The sequence below is a fragment of the Equus asinus genome, chromosome 6, assembly GCF_041296235.1.
Source record: "Equus asinus isolate D_3611 breed Donkey chromosome 6, EquAss-T2T_v2, whole genome shotgun sequence".
Taxonomy (NCBI): Eukaryota; Metazoa; Chordata; class Mammalia; order Perissodactyla; family Equidae; genus Equus; species Equus asinus.
In genome coordinates, this window is record NC_091795.1 from 56,107,879 (window position 1) to 56,134,216 (window position 26,338).

General features: G+C 38.8%; 2 protein-coding genes across 10 annotated transcripts; one reads left to right on the forward strand and one right to left on the reverse strand.

Moving 5' to 3' along the window:
• Window positions 1–1,648: 1,648 nt before the first annotated feature.
• MTIF2 (mitochondrial translational initiation factor 2) lies at window positions 1,649–23,393 on the forward strand. 9 transcript variants are annotated; one of them, XM_044772466.2, is made up of 16 exons: window positions 2,113–2,252; window positions 2,595–2,789; window positions 3,787–3,886; window positions 4,012–4,237; window positions 4,613–4,724; window positions 7,361–7,532; window positions 8,226–8,386; window positions 9,281–9,457; window positions 11,554–11,693; window positions 13,943–14,067; window positions 15,754–15,958; window positions 16,327–16,579; window positions 17,494–17,634; window positions 19,074–19,238; window positions 21,484–21,624; window positions 22,235–23,393. In XM_044772466.2, exons 4-16 carry the CDS (start codon window positions 4,019–4,021, stop codon window positions 22,405–22,407), a joined length of 2,184 nt encoding a protein of 727 aa, XP_044628401.1. In that variant the 5' UTR covers window positions 2,113–2,252; window positions 2,595–2,789; window positions 3,787–3,886; window positions 4,012–4,018; the 3' UTR covers window positions 22,408–23,393. The 9 variants fall into 9 exon arrangements, with proteins under 9 accessions (XP_014698491.1, XP_044628401.1, XP_070368192.1 ...); XM_070512090.1 differs by having other exon boundaries at window positions 2,131–2,252; window positions 2,524–2,802; XM_044772463.2 differs by having other exon boundaries at window positions 2,131–2,252; window positions 2,524–2,789.
• RPS27A (ribosomal protein S27a) lies at window positions 23,389–26,234 on the reverse strand. Its single transcript, XM_014843008.3, has 6 exons — window positions 25,971–26,234; window positions 25,805–25,869; window positions 25,272–25,326; window positions 24,777–24,862; window positions 23,988–24,119; window positions 23,389–23,572 (listed from the first exon to the last, which is right to left on the reverse strand). The coding sequence occupies exons 2-6, from the start codon at window positions 25,850–25,852 to the stop codon at window positions 23,423–23,425; spliced, it is 471 nt and encodes a 156-aa protein (XP_014698494.1). The 5' UTR covers window positions 25,853–25,869; window positions 25,971–26,234; the 3' UTR covers window positions 23,389–23,422.
• Between the last annotated feature and the right edge of the window lie 104 nt (window positions 26,235–26,338).

Below are 26,338 nucleotides of genomic sequence, written 5' to 3' on the forward strand. Positions count from 1 at the left end.
CATGTTATATTTACTATGATACATTTGTAAAAATCAAGAAATCAACATTAGGGTATTACAATTAACTAAACTGTACACTTTGTTCAGATTCCATCTCTTTTTTCACTAACATGCTTTTCTGTTCCAGGATTGTATCCAGGACACCGCACCACATTTTGTCGTTGTGTCTTCTTAGTCTCTTCTGGTCTGCGATAGTTTCTGTCTTTTCTTGCTTTTTGTGACCTTGACAGTTTTGAAGAGTTCTGGTCAGGTGTTTTGTAGAATGCTCTTCAGTTTGGGTTTGTCTGGTGCTTCCCCCATGATTAAAGTAGGGTTGTGGGTTGTAGGGAAGGATACTACAGAGATGAAATGCCCTCATTACATCATTTCAGGGAGTACATGATATCAACATGACATCACTGGTGATGCTCACCTTGATCAGTTGGTGAAGGTAGCGTCTGCCAGATTCCTCCACTGTGAAGTTACTATTTCCCTTTCTACTCTTTGGAAGTGAGTCACTAAGTTCAGCCCATGCTCAAGGGGAGGGGAATTAAGCTTTATCTCCTAGTGGAAGTTATACACATATATATTATACGGAATTCTTCTGTAAGGAGGAGTTGTCCCTTCTCATCCATTTATTTATTTATTCAATCATTTATTTCTATCAATATGGACACATGTATATTTATTTGATACTTTGGGTTGTAATCCAATGCTATGCTATTTTATTGTTCAAATGTTTCCAGTTTTGGCCATTGGGAGCTCTTTCAGTTTGGCTCCTTTGTTCCTTTAATTGCCTTCATCTTTTTAAATTTTTTGCCACTTCCTTTCTATTTTTAGTGTATTGCTTGAATTTTCTATATTAGCATGTATTATCTTCATGATAGAGAAATATCAGTTATTTTCACTTTAATATTGGAGGAAAAAGATATGATTACTACTTTGATGTTCTACCAACCAATTTCTGCTTGTTTCTCAACTGCTTGGCAAGGCAAATAGAACAAAAAACAATCTCTGGCAGAAACTGCACTTCAGTGGATGTTTGTGAACAGTAAGTAAAATGATAGTATTTGGAACGAACTTCAATAGTTTTCAAGCGTGTGGGTGTTGGGTTTCTTAAAAAGATTTCCCAGTGGAGGGCAGGATGCCATAATGGTTAGTTCATGCAGGCCGCTTTGGTGGCCTGGGTTTGGGGGGTTCAGATCCTGGGTGTGGACCTACCCCACCGCTCATCAAGCCATGCTGTGGCAGTGTCCCATGTATAAAATAGAGGAAGATTGGCACGGATGTTAGCTCGGGGACAATCTCCCTCACCAAAAAAAAAAAGATTTCTGGGACAGAGGTTTCTGTTCAATCATTCAGTAACACTGCACACCTTTGTGGTAGCCACTCCGGAGACAAACATAAAAGAGGGTAGGAGGCCTGAGTTAGGAGGCCAGACTATGGGAGGGAGATAACTGAAAGTATGCTCTTCTATACCATATCATTAGCCTAGGGTAGAGTTACACCTTGAGGACAGAGATAAAACAATGCTTACACTCTTGACAAGTCGGGTGGTGGTTGTGGTCAAGGGGATGGGCCAAAAGACACAGTGTCCAATCAAGGCCTAGAAATGCTCTGGGAGGAGGCTGTAATACCCTTATTATGAACCAGTGCGATTGTAGACCTTACTGCTGTTCTATGAAGTTGCCGTATTGCAGAACTGAGGCTGAGAGTTTACATAACGTCCTCAGGTCTACACAGCCGGGAATGAGCTGGGATTGGAACCCACTCTGGCTTTACTACTTCCAACGCTACCCACACGAGGCGCCTTTTGAAAGAGAAAGCGATCCTCGCCCAGCACTAACTGCTCTATCGCCTTTTCCCCTTCTTGTTGGGTGTGTGTCTTTTAAGGCCGTACCATTTCTCCCACATTTCTCCGTTTAATTTTCCCTTGAGGGCAGGCGCCGAGGCCGCTCACAGCCCCAGAGCAGCGAAACTGACTTCCTAGGAACGGAAGGAGCTGCACAAGCGATCACCGACGCGCGCGCTCCCCGGGAGGAGGCCACCGCGGACCCAGCGGCGGACCGGCGGGACGCCCAAGGGCAGCACTCCACACCGCCCCAGCCCCGGCGGCAACGGGGACTCCGCCGAGAACCACTTCCGGCGGCACCGGAAGCCCGGCGGGGACCTTTTCGGGGACGGAATGACCGGCCGGCACTTCTCACGGGTCCTGAAGGCGGTCCCCGCCCGGCCTCAGAATCCAGCCGCCCCGTGCTTTATGTGAGAGCTAAGTGAGTGGGGTTCATGAGCCGGGTCGTCCCGGGTGGCGTATATTGTTTGGCCTCAAGTGTCAGTGGCACCAATCATGATCCCTGCGCATTCGGCAGGCTTTCCGGGATGCATTTGCTCCCTGCGTGCCGCCACCTTAGGCATAAGGAAAGGGTTATTCGGCCAGAAGCTGCCGGCTTGCTTCCTCTCCCCGGTGCCCAGGGCTTTCTGGGCTCGGGTTCGAGCCACCGCAGATCCGTAATTGTTCTACAGTGTCTTCTTTTTACCTTTCAGCTAAATTCCTTCCAACTCTTGCATTCAGACGTTTCCACCAACGCAACTACGTTTCCAACATCCTTTTTCAGATTCCGTGAGAAGAATATCCTAGCGGCGAAAGAACACCGAATTGGGAGTCAAAATCCTGGGTTCTAGTTCTCACTGTCTTTAACTGGCGTTGTGACGTTGGAGAGGTCCTTTTGACCTCTCTGGACTCCAGTTTCCTTTTCCGTAAAATGAAGAGGTTGGAAAAGTAGCAAGTTCCTTCCAGTTTTGACATTTGGGTAATTGCCCCAAGTGTGTGTTTCTAATTCCTGCCTCGATTACATATCTGTGTTTTGGTTAATCTTCATGTGGGGCCCTTCCTTCCTCTCCATTAATCTGTGTCCTTGTCAAATCTGGTTTTAGACTCATAAAAAAAACTTTCCTAAGGAATCCTGTGCTTCCTGAGCAGTCTGTTTTTTAGTCCAGGGACACGTACCTAAATAAGATTTTTTTAAATATGCTTTTCTTGACGTGTTTAATGGTCTTGAGAATCATTATATTTGAACACTTTAAAGACAGTGAACTCTGAAGGAAGGGTTATTAAACTTAGAATCCACAACCTCAGACGCAACGCCTCGAGGATGGTGCTCGGAAAATGTTTGCTGAGGAGAAAACATGTACTTCTCACATTATTTTCGTTGCTCTGTCCCTTAAACACTGAAAAGGAAAGCTGTAAAACTGCAGTCTTGAGAGCAGAGGGAATAGAAGACCTGGAGGAAAAGAACTATACTACTGGGTTCTGAACTGTACTATGGAGTCTGTTGCAGTTTTCTCTCAATAAATTCTTCCAAGAATAATATTCAAGAGACATTATTCAATAGATATTTATTGAGTGTCTTCTTCCCACTCTAAAGCATCTTTTGTCGGGGGGAGGGCAGAGGGAAAAATGTTGAGAGTTGAAAGACAGTTCCAAGTGGAGGAAGCGTATGCAAAGGTGTAAAAATCAGGTGTCGAAGTATTGGAGATTACAAGTGGGTCAGAATAACAAAAGCTTGGGAGGTGGGAGTGAGGGCACTATGAGAGTAAGATTAACAGAGGGCAGATAATGAGTCCTTGTTTAGCATGTTTTGAAGTTGAACATTAAACTGGGATAATGGGGAGCCACTGGAAGGTGTTTAGCAAAGAGGTGATAAGTTCAAATTTGCATTTTAGAAAAATCACTTTAGTTGTGATTTGGTTAGTTGATGTTTCAAGAGTGAAAAAAGAGCCCTTTGTAAGTCTGTTACTGTATTTCAGTTCGATCACAGGAGGAGCATTAACAATAATGGTAGTTAATATCTAGAAAGTATTTAGTATGGAATCCCATCTCTCTGACTAGACCGTGGACTCGTTCAGGGTAAGAACCCCATTTTACTCATTGTAACTCTAGGCAATGCTTTGGATATAGTAGATATCCAATTAATATTTGTTAATTAGATTTCAATATTAACCAAACTATTATTTGAAAACTCTTTTTTCTAGGAGAAACATGAACCAGAAGATACTGAAGTTGGAGAACTTGCTACGATTTCGCACTCTTTGTAGGCAGCTGCACGGCCTGGGTCAAAGAAGACCGTTAGCACAGTGGAGACACCTGTTTTCATCTGTCTACCCAGTGTGGACGGCTCAGCTCTGTGTCCGACCCTGGCAGACAGATGTGCTCATTGGGGCTGCTTTGTCTCAATATAGGCTTCTAGTAACAAAGAAGGTACTTACAGATTTTTGTCCATTACTGTATTACTTGGTCTGTGGTGAAAGTGCCGACAGCCATGAGTAGGAATCCATTTTGAGTATTTTGTCATTTATGGAATCTTTATTCCTTAATGCTACTCTTTAGGCAATAGATCTTTGTGAGGAAGGGAAATTCTAGTTAGTTGTTCAGGATGCTGATGCATTTGGTTACTTGGAAATCAGTGTATAACAGTGAGTTAAGGATGCAGATTTTTTTATTTTAGTCTAAGGTTTAAGTACTTAATAGGAGTGATAGTAGAAATAGGAGGAGTGATTATGGTAGATGTTGCAGAATAAATCTAAATTGTCACTTAAAGTTTTCTCTTCTTTATGCATTCTGAATTTTTAATAGGAAGAAAGATTACGGAAATCTCAGTTATCTTCAACAAAATCTAAAAAGGAGGTAGAGGTATGGATTGGAATAACTATTGAGGAGCTGGCCAGAGCAATGGATAAAGACATAGGTGAGCCAGATAATTTAAATTTTAATTAAATTAAATTTAAATTTAAAATATAAATTTAATCCCACAGATTAGTGCTCTAAACCTAAAACTGATTTTGTATGATTAAATAAAAGTTATCTATTTGAAGCTTTTTAAATATCATATTTACATCTCTTCTGAATTAAAGATAGTTTTAATAGGTAAATTTTTTTAACTACTACATTAGCAATGTGAGTACTTTTTTTTTCCTTCCCAGGGTCAATTAAAATAACTTGATTTAGTATTTCTGGTTGAAATGCTGTGGGCACTTTCCTACAAGTAAATATTTATTTAAGTCTTGGGTAAAGATAAAATAATATGTCAATATTATATGTATTTAATACAAAGGGAAAAAGATTATTCCTATGTATAAGCTACCTCTCAAAAGTTTAGGATAACATTGGAAAATTGTAGTTGCTGGATTATTAGGGATTTTTAGCATTATTAGAAACAGAATTGTACTCATAATTTTTGTGTTTTAGAAAGTTTTATTGTTCTCTTAGAGCATATTCACTTAGAAAATTTGCATTGTATCCTTCTTAAAATGTGTTTTCTTGGGAAAGGATGTGGGGGAGAGATACATAGGAAAAGGTTTCTTGGCATTATTGTTGAGTAGGTTCAGTGCTGTGCTGAGGCTGGCTTGTACCAGCTTGTGAGCTGATTGCTAAATTATAAGGAATTGTGAGCTGGTTGTTAAACACAACTGTTTTAAAAAATTAAATCATAAAAAAAGGTAATAAATACTCATCAAAACTCTTCACTTCCTAATTATTTTACTACATGTTACTGTTGTCTAGTTTTCGAGGTTATTTATGCGTATTGTACCTATATGGTGGAAATACCATGTAATAGTGTGCTGCTGTGCATCTCTTTCCATCTCTGCATTCAGTGACTTCATGTTAGTAGCTTGAAATCAACCATTGTGGGAGTACTTGCACCATGGAAATTGGAAAATGCCATAAATCAGGAATTTTTTTTGTTTGTTTTAATGGAGAGCTGTGTAAGTAAACATTTACTGGCAGACTAATGATTAGGATGTTCTTTTTTTTTTGAGGAAGATTAGCCCTGGGCTAACATCTGCCACTAATCCTCCTCTTTTTTCTGAGGAGGATTGGCCCTGAGCTAACATCCGTGCCCATCTTCCTCTACTTTGTATGTGGGACGCCTGCCACAGCATGGCTTGACAAGCGGTGTGTAGATCTGCACCCAGGATCCAAGCCAGTGAATCCCCGGCCGCCGAAGCAGAATGTGCAAACTTAACCACGGCGCCAGTGGGCCGGCCCCTGAAAAGGATATTTTTAGTGTTATGTTCTGCTTACCTGAGAATGCCTTTCTTTATCTGTCTCTCAAAATATAATTTATAGTGTGACTGAAATTCTGGAATCAAAACTACTTACTTCATTATCATCACAGATAAATTTTTTTATCATCCACAGGAAAATATGACTGAAATTAAAACAAAGCATATTAAATAAAATGAAAAAAAGAACAAGTATATGTTTTTCCTATGTTTCAAGACTTTTTGGATACCCTAAATAGATATATAAATAAACGAATTGTGTGCATGTATTCTGAGATACTGTATATAATGTATGTGTGTATATGTATATGTGCATATAGTCAATCCTCATTATTTGGGGATTCTGTATTGGCAAATTCACTTACTCTCTCAAATGTATTTGTGGCCCAAAAATCAATACTCACAGTGCTTTTACAGTCATTCCTAGACATGTGCAGGGTGGTTGAAAGTTTGAGTTGCCCGATGCACACATTCCCAGCTGAGGCTGACCAGGGCAACACTCTGCCTTCTTGTTTCAGCTCTCAAGCTGTAAACAAGTGTCATTTTTGTGGTTTATTTAGTGTCGCATTTTTCACATCTTTGTGCTTTCTGTTGTTTAAAATGGCCCCTAAGCATAGTGCTGAAGTGCTATTTAGAGTTAGTAACTGCAAGAAGGCTCTAATGTGCCTTATAGAGAAAATACGTATGTTAGATAAGCTTTGTTCAGGCATTAGTTGTAGTGTTGTTGGCTGTGAGTTTGATGTTATTGAATCCATAATATATATTAAATAAGATGTCTTTAAACAGAAACACATAAAACAAGGTATGTATTAATTGACTGATGAATATTTTGTGACCAGAGGTTGAAAGAACCTAACCTTGTATTTCCCTTTGGAGCAATGGTTCAGTATTTGCCAATTCAGTATTTCCGGTGAGTTTATAGAACATAACTACCATGAATGATAAGAATTGACTGCACATACACACACATTTGTGTATGTATGACATGTAACTACAAGTTTTCAAAGAACTAGACCATGACAAACTACTCAATCGTAAATGTATGCTACATGCAATTTCATGTTTTGTTGATGGTTCACATGGTACATAAATATTCAAATATTTGTGAAAATGCAGAAATGTCAGTTATAAATGAATCCTATTTTAAAGATTATTTTCCTTTCAGCCAGTTTGTGATTTGTTAACATTAGAGAAGCAGATAGCTTATATAGTTATTCCTCTCATTGAATGTACTGTTTATGTAAACGTTTATTAATAGAGGAAACTTTCTTGAACATTTCATTTATGATCCTAAAAGGTTTTCTCTTATTCCAACCAGATTATATATATGAAGCTTTAATGAACACTGCTATTGACATAGATTCACTAGAAGCAAACTCACATTTAGATGAAGTCTGGATCAAAGAAGTGATAAAGAAGGCAGGAATGAAGATAAAATGGAGCAAATTAAAACAGGACAAAGTCAGAGAAAATAAAGATGCTGTAAGAAGGTAAAACTTAACTATACATGGTGGGGGAGGGAGACCACGTAGTTTTATTCACACTTTTTTTTAAGATTTTTATTTTTCCTTTTTCTCCCAAACCCCCCCAGTACATAGTTGTGTTTTTTTAGTTGTGGGTCCTTCTAGTTGTGGCATGTGGGACGCCACCTCGGCGTGGCCTGATGAGCGGTGCCATGTCTGCGCCCAGGATTCGAACTGGCAAAACCCTGGGCCGCCAAAACGGAGCATGCAAACTTAACCACTTGGTCACGGGGCCGGTCCCATATTCACACTTTTTAATGGAGAGATTTGCCTTAAAATTCCTTGTGGAGTTAAAATGATGTGTGAATGTAGGTTAAACTCTTCTTAAAGTGCTTAAAGCATCAGAAAATGTATTTGGGTTATTATAAAACTCTAAGGACTATTTTTCTTAGTTTGACAAGTGTGTGTATTGATCCTGAATTTTAAAATTTTATTCAGTTCTGCTTGATGTTATGAAGATGTCAACTGTAGGTGGGTAGTCATTATATATTTTGTCATAATCATTGTATGTATAGGAGAGGAAAATAGTTATGTCTAATCAAAGCTGAATGTTGAGTTTTATTGTTAATGGTAGTTTACAGAGATAGCTGCAAACCAATTCACTGGCTATAAAGTGTTTCTGATATTTTAGGAATGAAACCTCTTTGCTGTTAATTGTAGGCCCCAGGCAGATGCAGCTTTATTAACCCCAAGGTCCCCAGTTGTTACTATAATGGGCCATGTTGATCATGGAAAAACGACGTTACTTGACAAACTGCGAAAAACTCAAGTGGCAGCAATGGAAGCTGGAGGCATCACTCAGCACATTGGTGCCTTTCTTGGTATGAATACAAATCACCTTACAGTGTGTTTGGGAACCTCACATATTATTTTCTTGAACTAAGTATCGAAGTATGAAATATACAAATTCAAAGTAAGACGAAAGGCTAAAGCTTAAAGCCATTGGTTTGATGAAATGTAGAGTAGGTGGTTATTAAAGGTTATTTTGTACATTCTGTAAGAAGAAAATTATATTGCCTTTTTTATTCTAGCCCAGTCTTAGTTTGGCTTAATGCACCTAAAATTTTTCAAAGCTAGGTTGTGATAATGTTGCTAATAATAATTAAATAATGGCTACCATTTACTGAGCACCATATATGCTTTATCTTTTTTATCTTCATAACAACATCTTGAGGTAGGTATTAATGTTCTTACTTACAGATAAGGAGGCTGAGGTTTGTTTAGGTTAAGTAACTTGCTCAAGCTACACAGCTAGTAATTGGTAAAGCCAGGGTTTAAATCCAGGGCTGTTGGACTCACAGTCTGAGCTGCTAACCATATACTAAATTGCCTTTGTTGCTCAAGGCAGCTGTGCAGCTGATATTTGCTAATGTAGGGGTGGCTGCCTATGCAATTATTGGTCTGTTCTTGCTCCAGAATAGATATCAATTGGTACATGTATGAAAGTAGTTATATTCTAGAAATATGAAGAGTTTTAATTTGAAGAGTTTTAATTTGAAATTATTACATGAAAAGAAAACCCTAAAGGTCTCACTGGTATGTTACCACATTTCATTGTGAAATGATGATCTGTATTATTCTGATTAACATTGATGGAAAGGATAAAATTATTTTAAAGAATTAAAGATTGTTTTTTGATAATGTTGCATATGTTTCTTCATATTAAGGAAGTACGTATATGAGTCCTTAGTGTTTTAGGATTTCTGTTTCCACAGTTTCTCTGCCTTCTGGGGAGAAGATAACCTTTCTTGATACTCCAGGACATGCTGCTTTCTCAGCGATGAGAGCCAGAGGTGCTCAGGTCACTGACATCATCATATTGGTTGTAGCTGCAGATGATGGAGTGATGAAACAAACTGTGGAATCTATTCAGCATGCCAAAGATGCTCAAGGTACTGTGTGGCTGCCTTACATGTATCAGGAAGCAAGTTGCTTTTTTTAGAAAGGATCTACTACGTAGGGTCATTGTTCTGGAGTATTTATATACAGCTCGTTTAATCTTCCTGGCAGTCCCAGGGTTATTATACCTGTTTTGCAGATAAGGCTCAAAGACAGTTGAATTGTTTTCTCACAGACATAACCTCTAAGAAGAGTGTAGCAGGATTCAACTTGGGACTCGTGACCACAAGTACAGTTCTTCCTCGACTGGTTACTTTTTTGGCATGGTGTGAGAATTTAACAGTCTGTAATGACTTTTTTAAAAACTTTTTATCATGGAAATCTTAAACAGATATAAAAGTAAGAATAGAATGATAAACTCTATCTACCTGTCACCTGAATACATTAGGAATTGCGAAGTGGTGATATTCTAATTCTGTTATTCCTTGTTCATTTATTAACTGGAATTTTTCTCTAAGGAGAAATTTTCCCCTCATCTACTTTAAATAACTTCTTATTTGGTCAAATGTATAAAATTGAAACTTTTGGAAAATCAGTTGGCTAATTCTCCATTATTTCTCCATTTAAAATTGTAATGATAAACACCGCATGCACACATACTCTGTATGTTCATTCTTATTCTGATATGACCCTAGATCTGCTGAGAAAATACTCTTGTCTTAAGAAAATGTAGCTGATGGAGTGCATCATATTCTACTAGGTTTGTTGGCAAGAAAAAATAAAAGATTGAGAGTTACTGATCTAGTCCAATTCTTTCGTCTCACAACATGAAACTAAGACCCAGAGAGTAGCAGAAACTACCCCCAATTACAGAGTTAATTTGCAACATGTCTGCATTTGGAATCTTGTCTTCTAGCTTCCAGTGTCGTTCTCTTCCCTTTTTACTTCCTCAAAACTGTTTTTGTGCAATGGACTATGTCCTTAATGATTCTAGGATATGTGAAACAAAGAAGGGAGTGACAGATTTGCCAGGCTTTCTCAACCAACCAAAGAAGTTGGTTGAGATAGGATAAATTCCTTACATCATGCTTTCTACACCTGTTCTCTTGGTCCCTATTAAGTTCCAGCTCATTGATATGGAATATACTTTTTCATAAGAGTAGGTTGTAGATTGCATAGCTTTTTTGTATCTATTTTCAATTTCTGTTCATTTGATACCTGAGGAAATTGCACAGTTGGTGAAATCCAACCAGGGAATTATCTCCTAGAATTTTGTGTGCTTTCTCTGTTGAGAGGCTATGTTTCATAATGACAAGTAGATTATGAGATTATTTGGTTCATTCATTAAGTAGATATTGAGGATCTATTATGTGTCAGTCACTGAACTAAGTGTATGAATAAAGAGTTGCTATAGGGATTGGTCTGGTGGCGTAGTGGTTAAGTTTGCGCTTTGGTGGCCCAGGGTTCACTGGTTCAGCTCCTGGGCGTGGACATACATGCTGCTTATCAAGCCATGCTGTGGCAGGCGTCCCACATATAAAATAGAGAAATATGGGCACAGATGTTAGCTGAGGGCCAATCTTCCTCAGCAAAAAGAGGAGGATTGGTGGCGGATGTTAGCTCAGGGCTAATCTTCCTCCAAAAAAAAAAAGAGTTGCTATAAATCCTAAAAGAAAGTTTACAGTAATGATACTTAGTTTCAAGATGAGATGTTAGGTTTTAACAATGAGTTAATAGCTCCTAGAAAGAAGAGGCGAATGATCTAGTGATATTAGAATTGAATTAGAATCTGCTCTTGATTGTTTTCCTGGACATTATCTCCAGTGTAGCTGCTGATCTTGCTTTCAGGTTTGAGGATAGGCCTTTCTCTACCCAAAATACTATGGTTTTTTGTTTTGTTTATCATTTTAGGTGTCTATTCTTAATTCAGAATCTGCTTATAATTACAGTTTTGACATCTCACATCTGGAATCCTTTACGTGGAGAGAGCAGAGTAGGGTGGGTCTGAAGTGGGTCTTTTTAGGTCTTTTGTTAGATAAGCACTTCCACTGAGTAAAGAAAAAGCCAGAAAAGATTAATGTCTTTCATTGTGAATACCTAGAATTGAAGGTGTCATCATTTGCATTCTTCTTAACTCTGTCTCTGCCAGTTCCTATTGTCCTTGCCATAAATAAGTGTGACAAAGCTGAGGCGGATCCTGAAAAAGTGAAAAAAGAACTGCTAGCTTATGACGTGGTGTGTGAGGATTACGGAGGTGACGTGCAAGCAGTGCACGTCTCTGCTCTTACGGTAAGTACAGCACCTCAGAGATGACCGTGTTCAGGTGGGAACGTGACACTGTCCATAATGCACATAGTGCCTTATAACTGAAGGACATTTTGACATGCCTAATTTCTGTTGTTGTTTAAAAATTCTCTGGGTACTAGGCAATGCTGGTGTCATTATCCTGGTTTGGCAGGTTAGAAATTAGGCTCAGAAGGGTCGGTCACCAATCCAAGGTAACATAGGTGATGAGTGGGGAACCGGGTCTAAACCCAATGCTTTTGTTCTTATGAGATACTTAGAGTGAGGAGAATAAATGGTGAATGAAGTAGGGGATAGGGTAATAGGAGGCTAAAGATTGTGTTAAGCAGAAATGAAGTCTATTTGGTAGTAAAAAGTGCTTGTATTTCATGCCTTTTATGCTGAAAAACTATGGAATAGGTCTTAGGGCATTTAAGAGAGATTTAAGCAGAAATTTAGGTTAATACAAAGATGACTGTTGATTGACTCAATGTTTCTATGAATTGCTATAAGTTTTATGTTGTGATGAATTCCATTTTCTTTTCAATATCAATTATTCTTTTCTGGTTGAAAAACACCAAGGAAGCTCAGTACTGGCTTTGTGACAGCATTTTCCAATTCTCTTGTCCTACACAGGTTACTGCTAAGTAGCAATTTCCTTTTTTGTCTGTTTTTTTAAAATCACATCCCATGGTTTACTCATGATACAGCCTTTTTTTCTGATCGTTCACTGAAGGGATGGTGCTGTATTTGGCTGCCTTCTTCCAGTTAAGTCTCATTTTATCTTTACTTTTCTTAAATTTGTTACCACCAAGATTCTTAGAAATAATGCCTCCTTTAATGGTAAAACCATGCCTCTTTTTCTCTGAAACTCATAAAATGCCATCTTACTTTCTTACCTTTCCACGTACCTTGATTGCTATTGCATTCTGAAAGCCAGATGGCAAAATTAAAATGTTTGAAGAGATGGCTACCTTTTCTGCCCAGATACCATCAGATGCATAGACAGATGTAAAGCTCCTGAGGCAGACTTGGAGGCATGGCAGAGGTGATTCCTGGGGAATGGAGGGACTTGGGAGAGAGTGGCAGGGAAGAAAGATGAGGCCTTCTTTTCCAAGAGGACTACTTCATGCAAAGAAACAACCCCAGCTCTGCTTTTCAGAGCAGCATTTTGTAAATTGGAATAAATACTAGGAATAAGTGGCTGGGTAAGGAAAGTATTTAGTCAATTTTGTTTACAGTTGTCTCTTTTTTTTTTTTTGAGGAAGATTAGCCCTGAGCTAACTACTCCCAATCCTCCTCTTTTTGCTGAGGAAGACTGGCCCTGAACTAACATCCATGCCCATCCTCCTCTCCTCTATACGTGGGTTGCCTACCACAGCATGGCTTTTGCCAAGCGGTGCCGTGTCCGCACCCGGGATCCGAACCGGCGAACCCCGGGCTGCCAAGAAGTGGAACGTGTGAACTTAACTTCTGCGCCACCGGGCCAGCCCCTCTGTTTTATACTCTGTAACAACTGTGAGCACTCTCTTAGCTGACATGGGAAAAATCCCTTGCCCATCAGTTCCAGTTCCATTACCGGTTAATCAGCTGCGTGATCTTGGAGCCCTAGAAGGCATAGTAAACAAAGATCATTAAAGGTGAAAGGATCATCTAATCTAGCTCCTTCATTTTACAGTTGAGGAAAGGAGATCCAAGGAGGTGAAGTGATTTTTCAAGGTTGCACAGCTGGGTAGTTACAGAGTGTGGCTTAGTGCCTGGGTCTAGTCAGTGCTTTCTCTCCTTATTTATTTAATAAGAGTAAATAATGCTTGACTTACTTATTTTACAGGATTATTGAGTGGATCAAATGAAGTAATAGATGTGAAAGCTTGTTCAATTGGATAGAATTTCAAATGTAAATTAGCATTGTAAAGAAAGTGAGAGGAAGAAAAGACAATTATAGAGACAGATGGAGGAGAGAGAGAATGAGTGAAGCATGTGTTTATGAAAGGGTATTAAGAAGAACCACTAGTGATCATCCTTTAAAAAAAAATAGCCGCTGTTCCTTGCGGGATCTGTCCCTGGGCCAGGTTTTCTTGCTTATCTCTTCTTTCCTCTGTCCTTCTAATTGGATAATCCATGCTTTTAATGCTTACAGAGAAAAGTATAATGTAACTGTCAAGGATTATTTGGCTTTCTGACCCTGATATTTACACTTACAGATAATATTTATTAATGAGAATTAACAACTTTTTTTGTTGTCGTTATTGAAGGGTGATAATCTGATGGCTTTGGCAGAGGCAACAATTGCTCTCGCAGAAATGTTAGAATTGAAAGCAGACCCTACTGGTCCAGTGGAAGGAACAGTAATAGAATCTTTCACAGACAAAGGAAGAGGGTAGGACTGTTAAAATGCTTACTTTTTAATAATTTTGTTCCATGGTTTTTGTGACTTGATAACAATGTGTTCTTTTTATTGCATGTTATTGTTAGTCCATGAAAAACATGTAGAGCCAGCATACACAACACAAAAATGCAGTTATTATCAGTAGGCCATAGCGACTATCTATATATATCTAGTAATCATATTTAGATGACTTAAGTAGTTCAGTTTGTTTGATTTTTTTGCCCACTAACTTAGCTGAATTGGTAAAGCCACATAGACTAACACAAATTGGAATAAAATAGAAATTATTGCATTTTAGGGTCTCTAAATTCTTTTTTTTTCTGCTTTTTCTACCCAAGTCCCCCCCAGTACATAGTTGTATATTTTAGTTGTGGGCCCTTCTGGTTGTGGCATGTGGGATGCCGCCTCAACATGGCCCAGTGAGCGGTGCCATGTCCGCACCCAGAATCTGAACTGGGGAAACCCTGGGCCGCCGAAGCAGAGCCTGTGAACTTAACTACTGGGCCACGGGGCCAGCCCCTCTAAATTCTTTATGTCCTTATTCGTTAGTATAATATATACAAAGGCCTTTGAAATGGTGTTCTATTCTTTAATTTCCCTCCCTATCAGCAAAAAAAGTCTTCTCACTGCTTGATGAATTAGTTCTAGAAAGGGGATCAGAATTCTGTCAGAACACTCAGCTATCTGCACCCTCCACTACCATAATCTTACCAGAAAAATTTTTTTATTGTGGTAAAAGACATGTAACATTAAACTTACCATCTTAACAATTTTTAAGTGTAGAGTTCGGTAGTAGTAGGTATATTCACATTGTTGTGCAAAAGATCTCTAGAACGTTTTTATTTTGCAAAACTGAAACTACACCCATGAGACGCTAATTTCCCCTCCCTTCTCCCCTCAACCCTTGGTAACTATCTTTCTATTTCCTGTGAGTGGAATCATACAGTATTTGTTCTTTTTGACTGGTTTTTTCACTTAGCATAATGTCCTTGGGGTTCATCCATGTTGTAGCATGTGACAGGATTTCTTTCTTTTTTAAGATTGCATAATATTCCATTGTATGTATATACTGCATTTTCTTTATCTCTTCTTCTGTTGATGTACGTTTGGATTGCTTCCACATTTTGGCAATTGTGAAGAAATTTTTTTTTCTTATTTCTTTTTTCTTTTTTTTGTTTTTAAGATTGGCCCTGAGCTAACATCTGTTGCCAATCTTTTTTTTTTCTTCTTCTCCCCAAAGCCCCCCAGTACATAGTTGTATATTCTAGTTGTAGGTCCTTCTAGTTCTGCTGTGTGGGACATTGCCTCAGCATGGCTTGATGAGCGGTGCCAGGTCTGTGCCCAGGATCCAAACTGGCATACCCTGGGCTGCCGAAGTAGAGCGTGTGAACTTAACCATTCGGCCACAGGGCTGGCCCAAGAAATGTTTTTATAGTATGTAAAACTGCTTGAGAAGTTGTGAAATTAACCCTGTGTGTACAAATATATATATTTAAATCTCATATATATCTAAATCTCATATGTGTTTACATATATATATTTAAATCTCATGATATATATTTAAATCTCTTAAATCTCTCATATTTAAATCTCATAATCTCATGTCTTTGCACTTAAGGAAGTGCTGTTACATCCTGATTATGGCATTAAGAATATATACTTTTATTTTCATTTTAGTCCTGTTACTACAGCTATAATTCAAAGAGGAACTTTGAGAAAAGGCTCAATTCTGGTTGCTGGAAAGAGTTGGGCAAAAGTACGCTTAATGTTTGATGAAAATGGTAAAACAGTCAACGAAGCCTCTCCTAGCCTGCCAGTGGGAATTACAGGCTGGAGAGACCTTCCTTCTGCAGGAGATGAAATTCTTGAAGTAGAATCTGAGGTATATCAAGCTTAATTCTTATATATTATATATGAAGTAATGATTTTAAATATCAATCTATAATGTTATACCAAATAAGTATGTTAATGTTAACAAATATTCTAGACTATAAGGGGCTATGAGGGGGCCATTTAGAATTTGGCTATATAATTTTTAAAAATTTGAGATATGATTTTTTAAATTAAAAAATGTTAATTATACACAAAACCCCCAAATTAAAGTTTTCTAAGCTTCTTGAAACTTATAAAATTAGTAGTTTCATATATGAGTTAAGCTAATTTCATAGTGGAGGAAAAACACGAAGCTTTTAGCCCACCAGTTACTGGTTTCTATTTAGTTAAATAATGCCCCCTTTTTTCCCTTTAAAGCCAAGGGCACGTGAAGTTGTTGACTGGAGGAAGTATGAGCAAGAACAGGAGAAAAATATAGAGGATCTGAAAATGATAGAGGAAAAGCGAAAGGAACACCAAGAAGCACATCGGAAAGCTCGTGAGAAGTATGGCACTTTGAACTGGAAGGAGAGATCATTTATGAAGTACCAAGAAAAAAAAGAACAAAAACCCTTAAAGTCAAAAGAGAAAACAGAAAGAGATTCAAATGTACTTCCTATAATTATTAAAGGTGACTTCTTAAAGATTTTATTTTACAGGGCTGGCCCAGTGGCGCAGTGGTTAAGTTCACATGTTCCACTTCAGTGGCCTGGGGTTCGCTGGTTCAGATCCTGGGTGCAGACATGGCACGCTTGGCAAGCCATGCTGTGGCAGGCGTGCCACATATAAAGTAGAGGAAGATGGGCATGGATGTTAGCTCAGGGCCAGCCTTCCTCAGCAGAAAGAGGAGGATTGGCAGCAGATGTTAGCTCAGGGCTAATCTTCCTCAAAAAAAAAAAAGATTTTATTTTGCAACTCATTTTAGTAATATATGTATGTCTTAATTTTCACAATTAACTTGGGCTGTTAAATTAAAGCCAAAATTATTTCAGTATTTTTGAGTATTTTTTTTAATTGCGGTAATTGACATATAGCATTAGATTAGTTTCAGGTGTACAACATAATGATTCAATTTTTGTATATATTTTAAGTGATCAACACAATAAGTCTAATTAACGTCCGTCACCATTCATAGTTAAAATTTTTTTTCTTGTGATGAGAACTTTTAAGATCTACTCTTTTAGCAACTTTCAAATATGCACTACAGTATTATTAACTATAGTCATCATGCTGTACATTACATCCTCAGGACTTACATGTTTTATAACTGGAAGTTTGTACCTTTTGACCACCTTGACCCATTTCACTCACACCCCACTGGGGGAGGTTTTCTTAGTAAACCGTTTTTCTTGCTGATTTTGTTGTAAGTATACATTTGGTTCATTATTCTTTATTAAGTAGATATTTATAATGCTAAACCTAAATAAAAGTGGATTTAGTGGTAAATGCCATTCTTGTTAAAGCTTTAAATGGGTTCTTGTCATTTTTGTGTCTATTAATGCCTAACTCTTAACACCAATAATTTTAAACTTTTGCTGCATTTAGGTGATGTTGATGGTTCCGTTGAGGCCATTTTGAACATTATGGATACCTATGATGCTTCACATGAGTGTGAACTAGAATTAGTACATTTTGGTGTGGGTGATATTAGTGAAAATGATGTTAACCTTGCTGAAACATTTCGTGGTAAGGATTCCATTTCCTATTTGTCTAGCTGTGTTCCCTAGGACACACTGAATCATTTGCTTCTGTCTTTTGTCGCTTGGCTAGTCATGCCTAACGTTTCCCTCCATCGGCATCAGCCTTCCTATTGCAGTAGAGCCCCAGCTAGCAGCTGGGGGGAGTGCGATGTGCAGCATTGGAGCCACGGCTCCGCTTGTCGTCATCATACTGCAATCTTGGGGAACTATTTCCAGCCCAGTAGTGTTTCTTGATTCCTTTTTGAAGGCACCGGTACTGTCCCTTCTCCCTCCTCCCAGTTCCTCATCTAGCCTAAAGTTGGTTCTCAATATCTTTCATTTAGACTTTTGTATGCTAACACTATAATCAGCCTATTCAGTACTTTTCTTCACCTTTTATTTTTGGCTACCTGTTTTTGTTCATTGGTAATTTTACAAATCTTATCTTTCTTAGATCAAAAACTCCTTTTAGCTTTAAATGCCTAGAAGGCAGGGGGACTGTTTATTAGTCAAACTTATGATACACAAAAAGGAGACTCATGACTGTCATTTTAACTAGGTCTAACACCTAGGAAAGCACGAACATTATTGAGTGGTTGATGGATCATTTAGGAAGGAGGTACTTCATGACCTGACTTGATTAGAATTAGATATTACCTTTACTACTGAAAAGATATTGTCAGTAATGCTGGTTAATTCAAAGTATCTTATAGGTACTGCCTGGCCTAGCACTATACTATGTAATGTAGAGAGTGTATTGAATGTTTTCTTAATGATAAGGCTTTTAAAGTGGTTGTTTTTCTCTTGGTTAAGCCGTTTGCATTAATTTTTTTCACTTGTTTAAGGCAAGAGTGTTTTGCTTTTGCTTTTCCCCCCTCAAGCTATTTGCAATTAAATGTATTATTTATTCTTTAGTAAAGTGGTCAGCTCTCTAGAACTTCTTTCATATTGTAAATAACTCTTGAACTTTACCAATTAAGTAGCAATTTTTGAGCATCTTTTGGCCAGCTAAATACCTAAGAGTAAACCACAAAAGTTGTAGGCAATAAGATTATAATTTAATAATAGAATTGTTACTAAAATAATGTAATAATATTTCAGCCATAATCATTTTTTTTCTTACTTCTCTGGTATAAAAACCAAAGCTTTGTTTAGCATAGTGCCTTGCACATTATGGGCACTTAAAATAATGTTTCTTAAATGAATCAATTTAAAAATCATAAAGAAATTTTCCTTGTTAAACAAGCCATAATAGAATTTATAAAATCCTTTAATTTGAAAATTTACTAGTTTTCGTGAGAAAAAATTATAGAATTTCTTGTCTCCCCCAATGCTTTTACTTTACAAGAAGTAAGTAAAACAATTTAGATTTGAGTTTCTGCTTGAAAGACAAACTGTTTAATGCAATAGTTGAGCTACTTTATTGATTGTATTTCTGCTTGCCAGGTGTTATATTTGGCTTCAATGTGAATGCAGGAAATGTTATCCAGCAGTCAGCTGCAAAAAAAAGAGTGAAAATTAAACTTCACAAAATCATTTACCGTCTTGTTGAAGATTTGCAGGAGGAACTGAGCAGTAGATTGCCCTGCACTGTGGAAGAGCACCCAATCGGTGAGTGTGCACTGCCTGTTACTTTTTTTTGAGGAAGATTAGCCTTGAGCTAACATCTGCCACCAATCCTCCTCTTTTTGCTGAGGAAGACTGGCCCTGAGCTAACATCCATGCCCATCTTGCTCTACTTCATACGTGGGACGTCTACCACAGCACGGTTTGCCACCAAGCAGTGCCATGTCTGCATCTGGGATCAGAACTGGCGAACCCCAGGCCACTGAAGCCAAACGTGCGCACTTAACCACTGCACCACCGGGCTAGCCCAGCCTGTTACTTTTAAACATTCATATCTTAGGCGCTGTAAATAACACTTGAAAACAAAGTTTAGGGGAAATGTATTTCATTACTGAAATACATTCACTGTTCCAGTACGTAGCATGTTCTAGGAAAAATGACTACAATTGATAAGAATTCGGTGTAACTTCATATGTGTTATGAACACCTGCCCTCTGCAACATATTGTGCTTCGGTCCTGAGGATACAAAGGCAAACAAGGCAGCAGGAACTTGCCCTCGAGTTTAGACATGAACTAATTGTAATACAAACGAGACAGGGATAGGAGGTGTAAAGATTATTAACAACTGTTGTGGAAGGAACAGAGAAATCCACCATGAGAAGAAAATTTACATGTAAATATTAAAAACTTAAAAATATTCTTTCTATCATATCCCTTGGCCAGATTAAAGGGTAAATTTATTTAAGGCCAACTGAATCATTTTATCTTTTCTTTTTCTTCCCCACATACAGGTTTTCTTGTTAACTTTTTATTTTGATAATAGTTTTAAATTTCTAGAAAAACTACGAGAAAGGAATAAGGTGTTCCCTCCCATATTCCTTTTACTCAGTTCATGAATTGTTTACATTTTGCCCCATTTGCTTTATTCCTCCCCACTCCATAGACACACACACACATGACTTTTTTCTGGACCATTTGAGAATAAATTTGAGATATATCCATTTTGCCAGTAAATACTTGCATTTCTGAAGCACAAGGATGTTCTCTTATACAACCACAGAAGAAATATCAAACTCAGAAAATTTAACATTAGTTCTATTATCTAAGCCACAGTTTATATTCAAATTTTGTCCATTGTTCCAATAATGTGGTTTGTAGGTGAATACTTTTCCCCCATTCCGGGATCATGGGTTACATTTAGTTCTTTAGCCTTTTTTGACCTTGATGTTTTTGAAGTGTTTAGGATAATGAGTTTGTAGAATGTACTTTAATTTGGGTTTGTCTGATGTTTCCTCATGATAAGATACAGTATTTGCATTTTTGGTCCATGGTACGGATTTTAGTCTTTTCTGAACCGCTAAACATGATTATACAGAGATTTGTCTGTTTTGTGCTAAGAGCAATTTGGAAAACTAGAGTCATATGAGGATTTCTAGGAGGAAGCAAGCACCAGTCAAATGATACTAACCCTAGAAAATTGGTACATTATAGTGTGTAATACCATGTCATTATCAGAGTTTGTTGTAATTTTCAGTTGGTGAACAAATGAAGCTCGGTTACAGAATTAGTACTTTTTTTTTCCCCCCGCCTTCTTCTTCTTCCCAAAGCCCCCCACTGCATAGTTGTATATTCTAGCTGTAAGTGCTTGTGGTTGTGCCATGTGGGACGCTACCTCAGGACGGCCTGATGAGCGGTGCCATGTCCACACCCAGGATCCGAACCAGTGACACCGTGGGTCACCGAAGCAGAGTGCGCAAACTTAACCACTTGGCCACGGGGCCGGCCCCATCCTTTTATTTTTTTTTTAATTATTTTTTTTCTGCTATGAATTAGTACTCTTAAGTGGATATAAATTACCAGTGGTGAGATTAACAATAAATCACGTAACAACAGATGATCTATTCTAGAAAATATATTGAGGGACAGCTGAAAACTAGGTTTTCATGGAGCAGACAGGAATTGTACTAATCTTATCATCAACTATTACCATCTTCTAGTGCATTTTATTCAGCCAAAAAAGTGAGTTCCATTTTTCTTTTGTTCATTCTTTTGGTAAGAATGTGTATTTTTACAATTTTTTTCCAAGAATACCCAAGGATTTTCATAGGTTTTTATTTCTAATATTGGTCAGGCAAATAAAGTTGGTGGAGTCACAGAAAACCAGGACTTCTTTATATGCATGAGTTTGTATTTTTCTCACAGCTTTAATTCTTACCCTGCAGAACGTCAGAAATCATGTATTTTTCAGAATCTGTTTTCGGTACACTTAATGTTCTCTTCTTCCTAAAGGTGAGGCTTCTATACTAGCCACGTTCTCTGTAGCCGAAGGGAAGAAAAAAGTTCCTGTGGCTGGCTGCAGAGTCCAAAAGGGACAGTTAGAAAAACAAAAAAAATTTAAATTAATCCGTAATGGACATGTTATTTGGAAGGGTAAGCAACATCAAAATCTTTTTCTGTATCATATCCAGTCACCAAAATCTGATCATTCTCTGTTTCCATCTGAAATCTGTTTGTCTTTCACTCCGATAATCCTAGTTCAGGCCATTCCTTCTTGCTAATTTATAACTGGCCTTTAGTTGATGGGCTCCCTCTCTTACTAGCCTTGATGATTCCTCCAGCATTGTTCATCTCCCAAACTGATTTCCTAAACTTCCAACAATTGGCCCCAAAGTACCTTTGCTGCCATGTCTCCTACACTTCATCTATATCACGCTTGCTTACTTCCTTTCTTATCTTGACCTTTTGGCCTGCAATGTCTTTTATCCTGGTTTATCTTTCTTCAAATCCTGAGTACAATCCCGTCCTCTGCAGTGTTATTCTACCTTTGAAAAATGAGATTTTGTTTTTTGCTGCAAATCAAATCTTTACAGCAAACTTCATTTTGCTTTGGTTTCCTTGGTATTTAGTCTCACCATTTAACATGACAGGACTGTAAAATTTGTAAGAATTTCAGTGTAGTTCCTTTTAACACCAGATACATGGCATTTAGTGGGTCCTTATAAATATATGAATCTTAAGTTTCTCTTATTTTTTTTTTAAGGCTCGTTAACCTCACTGAAACATCATAAAGATGACGTTTCAGTCATCAAAACTGGAATGGATTGTGGTCTCAGTTTGGATGAAGAAAAGATAGAATTTAAAGTGGGAGACGAAATTGTTTGTTACGAAGAAAAGGAAGTTCTAGCCAAGACTTCTTGGGATCCAGGATTTTAAAATTGTATTAAAAATGTAAATGATAAATGTCTTGATTTATTATAGAACTAGTTTTGCTTTACTGAAGGTAAGAATTCACCACTACTGGTCAAAAAGTACCCAAAGAGTTCAAGTGTTAACAATGCATTAACTGTCAAAATGCTACAGAAAAAGGAAACCTTACTTAAGGATGCCGTACTAGAAATCCTGGAATTGAAAAGAACCATGTATTAAAAGGGAATTGTTAATTATTGGTATATCATTGAATGTAATAATCAGAGTTTAACAAACTTCAAGTGTACGTTTTAGTTAAGAGTGGTAGCAAGAGAAGCAATTCTCCCTGAATTGAGCTCCAGGGGCAAAATATGGTGCCAGTCAAATACTGCTTGAAACCGTATTTTTTAGTGTCACTAGTACTGATGAGAAAACATTAAATTCCTGAGTTGATGCTCAACAACGAACAGTAGTCTGTTCCCTTGTACTACAGACAGCAAACATTCCAGCCAAACTACCTAAGGACTGACGATGAATTTTTCAATTGGCAACTTAAAGCTTAGCCTTTAAATTTCCTATCTTAACAACTTATGTTGTAGCCTCTTTAGGCAAGGTCCTAACACCACTTTACACAAACCAGTTTCTCAGACTAGGGGAGGTAGTTGCCCCTGCCCCCGCCCCGGGGTCATTTGGCAATGTCTGGACAAACTTTTGGTTGTGGTAATGGGGGTTGGATGGTATGCTACTGGCATCAAGTGGGTAGAGGCCAGGGATCCTACGATGCACAGGACAGCCTCCACAACGAAGAGTTATCTGGTCCAAAATGCCAATAGTGCTGAGGTAAAAAAAGCTGACAGAAAGACAAACTGGCTTCTGTCCAGACAGCTGATATTAAATACAACACAATTCTTCTAACAAAGTATAGATGGTTTATCAAAGAAAATGGTGTGACCATCAATTTGACACTTAAAAACCACTCAATCAATGGAATAAAATTCAACAATTAAATGTTAGTTCATGTCTTTTATTAATCCATATACCATTACTTGTCTTCTGGTTTGTTGAAACAATAGGTCAGACAACATTTGCCACAATAATGTCTGTCAAAATGGCTAGCCATAAAAACTCCAGCACCACATTCATCTGAAGGGCACTCCCGACGAAGGCGACTGATTTTGCCATTCTCATCCACCTACAAGAAAGTACAAAGCTGCTGTTAAGATAATTTTACAACATATTGTAAAGTCTAATTTAAGTAACTCAAAATATTTAAACTTTTAATCACATAATTGTATTACCTTTAGTACTTCTAAACCAAAGCACCCCAAAGCCTTACCAGTAATTACTAAAACAAAAAAGTTCAGAGTTAATTAAAATCTAGGTTTGCAAGTGGTGGACAGAGTTAAGACCCAAGCCCAGATCTCACTTAAAAATCAGAACCTTAGCTTGGAATAAGCAGCTAAAGGTAAACCCTATGATATAAAGCTGGTTCAAATACCAAACAGGAAAAAAACCAAACTTCTATGTTAAAATGAGTTTGAAACTAGAGAGGCTAACAAAATGTATTACTCTATAGGTAAAAACTTATTTTTAATAAGTTATCTTACCTTATAGTACTTCAGGACAGCCAGCTTAACCTTTTTTCTCTTATGCTTATTCTTCTTGGGAGTGGTGTAAGACTTCTTCTTTCTTTTCTTAGCACCACCACGAAGTCTCAACACAAGATGAAGAGTGGATTCCTGTTAATGGAACAGAAGATGAAACAGGCTTTAAAAACGATTACATTAATGCTCATGCTCCATTAAAAATGGACAACTAGGGGCTGGCCTGGTGGCATATTGGTTAAGTTTGTGCGCTCCGCTTCAGCTGCCTGGGGTTTCCAGGTTCAGATCCCGGCTGTGGACCTACATATTGCTCATCAAGCCATGCTGTGGTGGTGACCAACATAAAAAATAAGAGGAACACTGCCACAGACGTTAGCTTGGTGACAATCTTCCTCAAGCAAAAGCAGAAAGTGGCAACAGATGTTAGCTCAGGGCCAATCTCCCTCACAAAAAAAGAGAGAGAGAATGGACAACTAGCATCACACATCTTTTAATTGAATCCGATAGGAAGTACACAATACCACAGATGAGGGAATCTTGGGGGGGAAAAGAGATATCTGATTATTAACTACTAGTTTATAGGGAGATTAAAAAACACTAAATTACACCATGGGATGCAATCTGCAAAATCCAGAATGTGACAAAGTACAGTAGTGTTTCTCAAATGTTAGTGTAGGAGTCACCTGGGAATCTACTGCTAATCTAAAGCTATTCTCCCTACTCTTGTGTACTGGTTAAAATTTCAAAATAAAACACTTATATATAAAAGGCTGTTCTTTCCCCCAAACAGACCTTTTGAATGTTGTAGTCAGACAAAGTGCGTCCATCTTCCAGTTGCTTGCCAGCAAAGATCAGTCTTTGCTGATCAGGAGGAATTCCTAACGAAAACAGACAACAAATAAGTCACAGCAGAACTAGCACAAATGCTCAAGATTTACAAACGAATAACCCAGAGTCAAACAAATGGTACTAAGAGCTGTCACTGAGTTCTTCCTACAGGCTAGGCAAGGTTTTAACTTGACGATTCTTACTAGTATTAATATAATCTTCTTCTCACAGATAAGGAAACAAATGTAGAGAGTTAAATAGCTCGTGCAAATTCACAGATAGAAAATGCACTGCAGCTTGGCTCCATGCTCATAAACGTCTGCCTACCGTGTCACTCCGAAAGCACTTCACTTTGTCAATCCGATCTCTTCCCGCCCCACCAGAACAGGCAAGTCCAGCAACCACTGGCAGGGTGGAGCCTCCACAAGTTAATATTTCTGAATTGGAAACAGTACTTACCTTCCTTATCCTGGATCTTGGCCTTTACATTTTCTATTGTATCTGAGGGTTCAACCTGAGTTTTAGAATGCAAACGTATTGGTAACACAGTAAGAAACGAAAACGCACCATCAGTTTAAGGGTCACCACAGAACCGAGGCGATGGGGGCTGAAACCCACCCAACAGGGCTGATCACTCCCCCGCTGGGCAGGCCGCCTCCCAGGGCTGCCGCGGCGAGCACACGTCCCACCACAGACTGGGGCGGGCGGCGCTGCCGGCCACACGTGCCCGCGCCCAGAACGCGGGGAGCGCCGCCCTCCACCGCGGGACCCCTGCGTGGCTACCTGGCCGGAACCGCTGGAGAGGGGACAGGCTCAGACTACAGACTTCGAAAACCAGCACTCAGCCCCCGCTCAGCTAACAACTCCCAATTCAGGGCCAGGCTTCAGAACCCCGACTCGGAGACATTCTAAGGCAGAAAGCAGCGCCGGGCCCGAAATCCACCCCAGGCTCTTCGTCAGACTCTGGCTTCCTCCCGCCACCTGGCCCGTACCTCGAGAGTGATGGTCTTCCCCGTAAGGGTTTTCACGAAAATCTGCATCTTGGCGGCGGTTGCACCTGAGGTGGGGGAAAAGGAAGAGACAGGTTAGACCTGGGGACACACGAGAGTGCGACCGGGAGGCCGACGGCCGGAGAGCGGCCAAACAGCACACACTCACCGCAGATGGCGGATTGGAAAGGAAGGGCCCGGCGCCGGCCCACGGGGTCTCCTGGAGCCCTCGCCGGAGGCCCCACCTCTTAGGCCACCATACCAAATGCCTGACCGCTGTCACAGCGGCTGTCTAACCACATGCCAGACTAGGTCGTGAAACTCATTTCTCCTCCTCCTAGCTTTGGCTTATTTCTCACTTTAACCGTCAGAACGCTCTCGAAATAGTATATTTAAATAACTTAAAAGTGTCTTTAAAAGGCTTTTCCCATTCAGTCGACGTAGCTAAGAGGGTCTTTAAAAGGTGGGATGGGGGGCGGAGAGGGGCCCTCATTGAGGAAAAGGGAGGAAATGGAAGTGACTTCTGGGAATTGTAGT

Coding starts and splice junctions, on each gene's coding strand:
- RPS27A (XM_014843008.3), bottom strand. CDS start 25,852: ATGCAGATTTTCGTGAAAACCCTTACGGGGAAGACCATCACTCTCGAG. Junction 25,327..25,804: donor GGAAGACCATCACTCTCGAG/GTACGGGCCAGG, acceptor TCTAAAACTCAG/GTTGAACCCTCAGATACAAT. Junction 24,120..24,776: donor CTGACTACAACATTCAAAAG/GTCTGTTTGGGG, acceptor TTCCATTAACAG/GAATCCACTCTTCATCTTGT.
- MTIF2 (XM_014843005.3), top strand. CDS start 4,019: ATGAACCAGAAGATACTGAAGTTGGAGAACTTGCTACGATTTCGCACT. Junction 7,533..8,225: donor AATAAAGATGCTGTAAGAAG/GTAAAACTTAAC, acceptor TGTTAATTGTAG/GCCCCAGGCAGATGCAGCTT. Junction 15,959..16,326: donor TTCTTGAAGTAGAATCTGAG/GTATATCAAGCT, acceptor TTCCCTTTAAAG/CCAAGGGCACGTGAAGTTGT.